The sequence below is a fragment of the Myzus persicae genome, unplaced genomic scaffold (genome assembly GCF_001856785.1).
Source record: "Myzus persicae strain clone G006 unplaced genomic scaffold, MPER_G0061.0, whole genome shotgun sequence".
Taxonomy (NCBI): Eukaryota; Metazoa; Arthropoda; class Insecta; order Hemiptera; family Aphididae; genus Myzus; species Myzus persicae.
The window spans coordinates 160,465-171,503 of NW_019104037.1; the positions used below are offsets into that span (position 1 = coordinate 160,465).

Genomic DNA, 11,039 nt, shown 5'->3' on the forward strand with positions numbered 1-11,039 from the left:
GTATTAATGACTATTCGTTAAAATAGTTCTTTGTTGTACTTACATTCAATGTTTACAACAGCGCAGACTACCGATAATAATATTATAATAACATGTTTAAAGCGCGTTCTCTCATTATTAAATGAAATACCTGTGTATATATAAATTATTATGCATTATTATACTCATTAAACATAATATTTTACCTGCCTAATTACAACGCTATATTATTATTTAATAAGACTGTGTTTTGTGAAATCAGTAACAAGTTAACGTTAAAGAAACGTGAATGTGATAAATGTGAACGATTAAAATAATTATTTTCAAAGCACTTGCTGCTTGTTTGAAATGCTATTCAATGTTCATAACCTTGTTAATAATATATTTATATTTTGTATACATAATATTATATATAAAAAAAGCTATTTTTCCTTTAAAGTCTTATAAAATTATACGGTCGACCGCGACGTACTGTATGAGTGTGCTCATTTTTATTTGAACATAGTATCATTTTAAAAATAATATTATTTGCACATTTCTTTGGTCACTGATTTGAGTACCTCGTTATAGTCTACAAAAGCAAATAGGTGCGCTGCATAATATATCAGAGCAATATTAGACAGTGCACTCCATCAATACAATTCATTAGGTACCTACCTAGGTAGGTATAACATAGCTATGACTCGGAATGCTAATAATTAAAATTCTCAAACTAATTTATTAACAGAAAACTAATTTTGTCGTGACGAAATTAGTTAGTTAGTCGATTGAACTCACAGACTTTTAATATTATTGACACAAAATATTTCTCTCAAAATTCCAATGAATAAATTACACCATTTCAAATAATGTGAAACTATTTACGTATATTATAATTAGTTTTAATTTAGATATTTGACACCTAATAGATGAATGTTATATAACTTGTATACAATGCTACACTATCTACATACTTTGGAATGCGAATGCTTACATTGCTTATACCTACTATAATTTCCATTTCATTTTTTTTTTTTTTTCATATTTAATTTAGTTTTAATTTTTAAGTGACAAGACGTGTCGTTTGAATTACTGAATATAATTACTTAGCTATTATTATTGTTTATTATTATTACGTTTCAAACAAATGTATTTAATTTATGAGTTGCTATATATTTGCATGGCAACTAAACGGTATTAAAAAAAAAGCTGGTAAAATGTTGTTTTTTTTTACCCAAGATTCTTATAGCTGAATGCATTTTCAAAATTTTTAATGAAATGAAGGATTTTCCAAAAAAATGGAGTATGGATATGGTGGACACAGAAACATTTATTGACTCGATGAATCGTCTAATGTAGGTATCGAATACAATTTAATTACTTTTATATTCATAATATTAAATACCTAATACAAGTTGACATACAAATTAAAAATTATTATATGTATTAATTAATTTACGTAACTGTGGACATCTTTGTTCAACTAAAGAAGAATCGTACATTACAGTATGTTACTGTTATCGAAGGGATTAGGGGATGATTATTACATAGATGATAAGAATACATTTAAATGATGATAATAATGTTTAGACCCCGTCAAAGAGCTTAAACAGTTACCATAAGATCCCACATACGTTTTTTATTAAATTCCAATTAAAAATATAAAATTATAATTTTAAGCACGATTATTTTTTTATAAGAGTTTGAAGTTTAAATGTTGACTAAATTCGTCAAAATCAAATTTTCAAAATTATTTTGTAGTCATAGAAATGTTTAGTTTTTATACATAAGGCTTTTAAGTTAAATTCAAGTTTTCTCATAGTTATTTCTGAAATACAAAAATATAAATTCAACATTTCTTTCATAGACATTCATTTATTGAATTTCAAATGTTTACGAAATTAAATATTTAAGCCAAGGCTTGAAATCGTCAAATCAATCTTAAATATTGGTTAAAAAAAGGTTAAAAATGCTTTAAAGGTAATATTAAAATCGAAAATGTTTGTACATGATATTCAAAATTTATAATTTATGCTGATGTTGATAAAAAAATTAAAAAAATAATTTTAAATAAAACTAGTACTTTTCAATAAGCAAAATTAAAATTAAAATTAAAAACAAAAATTTGTATTACAATTTGAAGTCCACACAAAAACAATTGTGGGGACTTGAAATGTTGTCGTAGGTTATTATTATACTTTGCTACTTGTTAGTTGTGATATTATATAAGACCTATCATTGTAGGAATAATGATGACGATGACACGTCCAGCAGTTCTACCGACGATACCGACCCGAACAACGCGCAACCGTTACACCAGAACCAAACTCAACCGTCATACACAAACCTTATCAACGACCTGCTCAAAAATCATCCGAACGCCGAGTACGGGCATTTCGAGTCGTACGCCAACGCCATGTAGTGAGTTCAAAAATGGCTTACGACCGCATCAGTGGTGGTGTGACGACCAGCTATTTCAAAAAGCGATCGTATAGCATCGTAAAAGTGGGTAGGGGTAAATTGGTAATAGCCTTGTTTACAACTTGAGTAAAATTTATGTACTTTTACGGATTGGATTTGGTGGTGGGGTTGATGTGGGGGTAAGCCATTCACACATAAACACTGGAAAAATGTATTGGCAAGTGGGCACTTATCACGATTAAAGATAATATACTGGCAACACAATGAGTCGGAAAAAAATGGCCCTCCCCGATTAGTTATGAAAAGGATTGTCGAACTAATCTTAGAGCTCGTATTGGGAAAATAATTCAGGTTTACGTAGCTATATCTACTGTTATATCTTAAACGGAACACGAAAGGGGCCACAAATCCGTATTATTTTACATATCAGTTGTGTAATCAATGGGCAACATTGGACAAGTTAAGTTCATTCAATCGAATTGCCTTCAGTTAAAGTTAAAAGTTATCAAAGAAAATATTTACTTCATGAGTTTAAAGCTCAGATGGTAAATAAAATTATCTTCACTTAGTTAAAAAAGTTAATATTTTTCAAACTACAATTGTTATATACATATAATACCTTCAAGTATCATAAGAACACCACAGTATTTTAATTTACACAAACATTTACCAAGACGATTAACACTGCACACATCAGATTATTATGAATTATGATATATTATTAGAAAATAAATTACCAAAATCGAAAAACTGTCAACAAATCAGTACTGTCTGTTAGTTTCGAATGATACGAAAGAAAATCGACTTAACTGTGAGATAATGATATTATTCAACTAAAGAAGCTAAGTACAACAATAACAATTTGAACTAAATAAGTTAATAAGTTAGAAACAAAAATAAATTAACTAGTTACTTAAAAAGTTTGAAAAATAAACTTTTTAACTTAAACTCTTTGACAAGTTGTGCACCAATGTCCACCTTCGCCAATTGGTATGATATCTTTAATCGTGGTACTTCTTTTTAACGGTCGCTTCAAAGAAGAAAAAAATGTCACGCCACCATTGCTAATATACTATGCTCCTTACAGTCGATCTGACCAGAAAATAATATAACAATGTATACCTATAATATTAAAATACTTTTTATCATTGTCTGTTTTTTTTTTCTGTTTCAAAACAACCACCGTCTCGGTGCCCGTGCAGTTGTCACGACTGTCAGATGATGCTACAGCCAAAGTACGTTACCCGAATTCCGTGTAAGGTGCCCGAGTTTATCGTGCAGCAAGACGGTACCGTGATCTACGTACACTCTAAGTAATCCTACTGAGGGAGGGGGTGGAAAAAGGGTCTATTTGTGTGTGTAGATTTGTGTGAGTGTGGGTATTTCTAGTACCTCAAAACGAAGTTGCCTCGGTCTGTGTGGGTACGAGAGGGGTCGGATTTCGACTGCCGGGTGCACTGGTGGTCTCTCGAATTTAGATTTTTTTTTTTTTGATAAATACAACTTCATATAATATACAAATCACTATAAAATTATAACCCAATTAAAAAAACAAATACAATTCATGGTATAATATTATGGTACCTGTATATCAAAAATAATAAATATACATGTAGAATAATAAATGATTATAGATATTACATCGTGGACTTGAAAATACGATTCGTTGAAACACGATAATATTATCTCATTAATTGCATAGAAAAAGCCATTGCAAATTCGAAAGCTGATGAGTATAGCCGTATAATACTGTAGTCTGAACTTGCTCATATACATTTTATGAATAATATCTTAACCGTCCTGAGCGTTGACGAGCAACGACTGCAGTAATGACAGGAGAAAAAATACGTCTGTAAAAAAACAGAAATAATTAGAAATTAAATGCCTCAGACGGCCCAACCTCTATATTTATGTTACTTTTTATATGATTTAAACACGCCGTTCTCGTGTAGGATGTTGTTACGCCCGAAAGCCGATTTATTGCGATAATCGTTCACACCATTTATCTATATATTATTCGACTCATAGTTTCAGACATTTATTAAAAGAAAATTGTATTATTTGTTATAATAGGTACCCATATCAACTTTATTGAAGTCCATTTTAAGAATTCGGACGGATAATAAAACTTAAAAACAATTCAGATGAAACAATCGTCCTACATTTTCTTTTCCCATCACCTTGCTTCTTATACTTTCGCTGAAAACGTCGATCCAGCATTCAAAATACAATCGATTTTAATAACAAATCGTAATTCCAATTGTATTTTCATTTGCTAAATAAAATACCAGTTACATATTTTTTATGGAGAAAGTGCTACCTCGAAACTATCAATCGAATCCGGCCCTGTACAATCTGTGGTTATAATCACTGAATGAAAAGCTGTGTTGACAATTTTATTAGATGCGAAAAACTGGACTTGACGAAACACATCAATTCCCTAGTAAACCAAACTGGAAGCTGGGAAAAAACGTACTGGCAAATATGGTCGGAATGTCATTTCTTAACTTGCATCACGTGTAAATTTCAGTATCCGGTGAAGAACTCTGCCATGTGCCAGTACCATCCGGAAAGCCCCGAATACTTTCCGATTGGAAACCTGGGCTTGGAACAACCCATAGGTATAACGAATAACGTATTTTTATAATAATAAAATATAATACACATTGTTACATAATTTTATCTTGTATATTTTTCAAAATCTAACTTCGTATATATTATATGAGCGTTTAAAAATATTAATATTAATAAGGTGTAATTATTATGTTTTATAGGATAGATATATATGCTAAAAATGGAAAACTTCACGTCTTCTCACTTCTATCAAGTCCCAATGATGCCCCTTCTTGGATTTAAGTGTTAAATTGATACATAATTCGGAACATTTTAATAAAATATTTTCTCGGAAAAAATGGTTAAACTGATGAATACAACTATTACATTTTTACTTTTTAAATTTATTTCATTACCAACTTTCTTGATAAATGGCAGCCAAATTTCAACTATCTAAGGTGCTCTGAGACTAAATGACTGATTAAAAATGTATTGTCGACTGTGATTTATCGCAGTAGCTAATGTTAAAAAAACCATATTTGTACTATAGAACTCAAGGTTCCTCCGAACAGATTTTAACTTAAATAGATAACTCATATTATTTTGGTTTTTTTTCCTTTTTGATTTGTTGTATAAGTATAGATCATAAAAATTAATCGATTCTCGCTATTTGAGAATAATTATTTAAATAATAATTGTTCCAACTGTGAAAAGTCTACTCAAACCCGACATCTTTGATTTTACTGTCGAACAACCAACCCAAAACTCATTTCTTAGAATATATATTATTCCTATTTATACAGTTTATAATTCTCATTAATGTTCAATCAACATCAAAGTTATTGTGTATTGCAACACACAGTTTAAAATATTATATCTACGAGCATTTAACGCTGTTAAACTGCATTTGTTAATTTGTATGTACTTACCTACAACATGATTTGTTCATGTTTAGTTGTAATAAGCTCACGGGGTGATAAATATATAGTCAACAGACGATTGATTTTATATTTGTATTTCTCTTCGCGTATCTATATTATATATATCATGTTATTATTATATTATACTTACATTGAATACCAAAGATGACAATATAACAAACATGAACATAACAAACAATTTGTTAATTGATTATGTATTTAAAAACTAGTAGTATTTAAATTCATATTTGTGAATGAAGTAAAACTGATAAATCATAGAAAAACTAGAACCTCTCTTCATATTATTGTACTCACTGTATATTTTTGATAGTTGGAAATAAAATATCATTATTATATAAATTTTTTTAACATACTTTAAGATGCAATAGTGCTAACAAAATATTTCTTTGGGTTAGTTAGTCAACTACCAAACAATTGTTAGCCTCATTAGCTATAATGGTTATTTTCAATAAATAAAAATAAACGTATTATATTATTATTTTATTATATTTGGATACAGGCCGTTATCCGTGTTGTGGTGAAAGAGCTTTCCGATTTGAACTAGTGAAAAATCCTTTCGTAAGATAGATATTGACTATTTAATAGATGGTCGATTTAATTTCAGCGTTTTGTATTAAGTAAAAATAATTTTTTTTAATTCTAGGGGTGTAAATTTCGCATGCACGTTCCGAATAAGGAAAACATATGTTCTGGACGTATCGTGAAGTTGATGTGTGGTCATATGGATTTGACTGTTGCACACCCTCCTGCGTTGAATCGTGAAAGCAAAATCATGAAATTCGTCAATTTGGACCCTGGTATATATTGTAGATGATTTTATTATGTTACAATTATTAATAAAGGTATAATATGAGGCAGATCGAAGGTGTGAATGCGCAGGTCTAATCATATTTCTAGACCTAATAGACAAACACATATAATATTTTCAGAATATACAAAGCATGAACTTGTAATTAATATACATACTTGTTCAATGTTTCTCAAATTCCATATTTTTATTTCACTTTGTTAACACCAATAATGCATTGATATCTGAAGTTACCACGAGTCAAAGCAGTCTTAAAAATTTAGTCTACAAATAATGTAATTTACTAGTCTAGTTTAAAAACTACGTATCTATAATATTTTTCTTTGAATACAGTTATTGAAATGTTTTAAATTCAACAAACTTAAATTGTGATCCAATATTTGAGATTTCTATACTTTAGACCAAAATAAATATAATAATACAACAAAATGTCCATTGTAAATTGTTCTTAATAATAATGATAATTTATTATTCGAGATTCCATTTATAGTCACATAAAATAAACAGACTGTCGGCCCAATTTGTTGTTCATTTTTTCGTCTCTAGGGTTTGATGATTTTACGGTATCTCAAAGAAATATATAATATATCTTATGAATATAAAAATACATTAATTATACGGCGTTTTGGATAGACAACATAGCATCACCAAGCGTTTTTCCATTATCTTACAATTCATAACTATGATATTCTTAAAAATTATAGCAATCATGCCTAAAAGTGCTAATTAATAATACCAACGATTTTTAAATACAAAACAAAAAACATGTTTGATTTCACTTTCATTGTATCAATAACAGTCTATTAATACATATAATATATACTAACATTTTATATTGATGACCCTTATATTTTATTTTATTTTACAGGAATAAAAAGACCAAATTATCAACATTGGTGGGTAAAATTGACGTTGGGGGACAATGGGTATACACACCAACCAATAGTTTCATTGGGATGTAAATTTTCAACTGGTCAGAAGAAACTGAAGAAATGGAAGGATTTAAATAAAAGTTAGCAGATTAAAAGCATATTTAAAACGTGCTAACTGTACGTTTACATATATATTTAGATATATATATATAGTGTTTTTGTTGACATTATATGTTTATCTAGGGAGGGAAAAAAATCTAAGCGAACTAAAAAAGTGGGTGAACATCAACAATAAGCAAATGATCATAAATTCCTCCAAGAATTCAATGAATATCAAAGAAAATGCAGACGCCAATCCTCCAACATCAAATGAAAAATTAATTGCCGCCAAGAATTTGATAAACCAGTACTTACTCACATTTTCCAATATATAATATACTATTATGAAAATTATTTAGTTTTGGTAAAAATATTGTGTAAATACTGAAAATGACATAATTTCTAAATCATACCATAATAATATTATGCATGATTATAATTTACAAACGATATTTTAACCTTTTAAACCCTTTAAACCAAAAGTTGTTTTGAATGACAGTTTAGTTAGTTACTTGTTTTGTTTTGATGTGACAATTAAAGGAACATTTTTTTTGAAACAATCATAAAATTTGAATCACGGAAATATTATATGCATAACTTTAAAGCATCCGATCTTTGGTATTAGAATTAACAATAGATCGTTTTTTATGGGGTTGAAAACCAAATCAAGATTATTCGTTTATCGGTAGTAAAACTAAAAAAATTGATTTATTGTGACTTTGATGGATTTTCTGCATGCCTATCAAACAATGTTCGTATTAATCTTTAACTTCGGTATACAAAGTGTTTTTTAAATCGTATTCATCACGCCATCAAACGAGACGGTAGAAATGCAAACTACATTTCCAAAATCCAATAATTGGAAAGTTAATTATATTTAATTTTATATATTATGTATTATTTATTAATTATTATTATTAATTCAATTATTGAAAACAGAGAACACGCTCTTATTAATTATATTTGTATCGCATAATTATATTTATAATTTTATACAATTTTTATCATGGCATTTTAGAAATGTGATCTGTAGGTTATGTTATGTTTCGATTTTTTTTTAACAGTTCAGTTAAGAATGTACAAATGAAAAACAACAAATTTTCATTTCACACTCAGAGCTAGTACAAACGTTATTAGAACCAAACCATTGTTGATAAGTTAAATGTGGGATGATTTTATTTTAATTTCATGAATTTAGATTTTTTTTCATTAAGTTTATTATACATTCTTGTATATTTTAAAATGTGTTTGTACTTTTGGACAATTTGCCGATGTTAATCATGATTGATTATTGTGTAGGTACTAGGTACCTACCAAATGTTATCAATTGTTTCTTATTTTGTTTACATATGAAAATGAACAGTAAAATCTTATCAAAAAATAATAATAACTAGACCTAGTTCCTATGGAATAAATTAATTTAAGATATTCAAAGTATATTTTTGTGTTGTAAGGTGACTGGTGGCGATCAGTTATTTTACCAACCATACTAAATGACCCAGCAATATGTGATAAATTATAATACTTGAAAAACTGATTTGAATTCGTTATTATGTATATTATGTATACAATATACATGAGATCAATCAGTCAACTTTTCACAATGTTACCCCCTTCCCCGTTATTCCTATAAATTTGGCTTGAATATATTGAAGTCTAGTAAATTTTCAAACGTTGTTTATTTGGAATTAAAATCAGAAATCTTGACGTATCGACTGGTCGATCTCAAGCAGGCATTGTATCAATTTCAGATTAGTTTTCTGAAATATTATCGTGTTATTAGGTCGATCAGTAGAATGGACAAAAAGTAAATATACAAATGGCCATAAATTGTTTACCTTTCACGCGAGTGACATCATGGTGACTTGTACATGAACGTGAAAAAGCTCTCTCCTATTTCTTTCACGCATACTAATACGATCACATACTACTCACAGATACAAAACTTACATACATGCAATTTGAAAATTGCCTATTTTTCCTTAAAAACTGTCTGCCACCAATCCCCTTAAAACATTTAAACTTAACATTTTAGATCTTAATATTATATTTCAGTTAAATAATATTGAATACTGTAGTTCATGGATATTATTTTCAGTTTTATAATACAATTATACACAGCCTAGTATTCGATTTTTTACATTCTTAAATACACGTGGTTTTTAGAGGGACCTTGTGGAAAAAATCATCTCCGATGACTTCCATCCAGGATTCACAAAGAGAACACGAGTGTAGTTTCTTCGACGAAGTCATAATTAACTGCCTGAAATCGAAAAAAGGAGGGAAAGGTTATCCCGACCAAATCAGTAAGTTTTTTCGTTGTAAGTTGTGATGTTAAACATACTGTTTTATGACGGAGTTCCTATTATATTATTTTTTCGGAAATGCGAAGGAGATAGTTATACTCAGATTCGAGCAAATATGCTAGCCAAAATCGAAGCAGAAAATAAATCCACTATTTTGAAACCCACGAAGTCAGCTATCGGTAATAATTTGTGTGATTCTACAAATTTAACAAAAATAATTGTACACAATGTTTTATATTATATAATATTTATATACAATAGTAAATTTGATAAGCTAAGATATAACAACATGGGAGGAAGCGAAGGGACACCGGTGTCTCACCAATGGGGTGATCTTAAAATGCCTGTAAAAAAAAAATATGCTTATGCATGCTTTATGTAATACAATATCATATATATTTAAATATTTACTTATACATTTATAAAAAAAAATATTCTTTTCATAACGAGTCTATATACGAGTTTATTTTTTAACATCAATAATGGATACATAATAAACTTGATCGGTTAATATTCGAAAATTCAAAAGGTACATGCGAACATTTATTGAAACTCGTCAATTTTATTTATAAATATAATCTTTAATAATTGCATATCATAGTTTCTTTTGCCAAACATTTCATAGGTACCTATGGCCTCTGGGAATACATTATTTTTTACCCTCACGTACACCTGGATACGGGTGTGTCATTGGGTCTAAAATATAACAATGGAAGATAGGATAAAGATATAAGATATAAGAAATAAGATTTTTTTTATTATTATTTTTTATTACTATTATAATTATTTGGGTGTGTTTTCAGATAAGAAAAAGAAGTTCTAACAATTATACAAAGCCAAACAAATTTTCAAAACTACATGTTATGAGGTATAAAATTAAAAAAACTAAATACTTTTGACCTTGCGCATTCGTTCACCATTTAATATTTAGCATAAAAATAATTTATTATGCTTATTAATTACTTCTAACGTCTGGTATGCTTATAACAATAACTATAGTCTACTGTACCTTTACTTGGAGTGAAAATAAATAATCAAAAACGTTGAACGAACCCCATTACCCTTATCCACCCTGCAACCA

General features: G+C 28.7%; 1 protein-coding gene across 1 annotated transcript; it reads left to right on the forward strand.

Annotated features, from left to right (window-relative positions):
* The first annotated feature begins 1,124 nt into the window (after positions 1-1,124).
* On the forward strand, positions 1,125-10,340 carry LOC111037878. Its single transcript, XM_022320723.1, has 10 exons — positions 1,125-1,313; positions 2,203-2,379; positions 3,582-3,692; positions 4,783-5,000; positions 6,373-6,431; positions 6,517-6,670; positions 7,550-7,693; positions 7,797-7,959; positions 9,819-9,958; positions 10,045-10,340. Exons 1-10 carry the CDS (start codon positions 1,237-1,239, stop codon positions 10,338-10,340), a joined length of 1,539 nt encoding a protein of 512 aa, XP_022176415.1. The 5' UTR covers positions 1,125-1,236.
* The last annotated feature ends 699 nt before the right edge of the window (positions 10,341-11,039 follow it).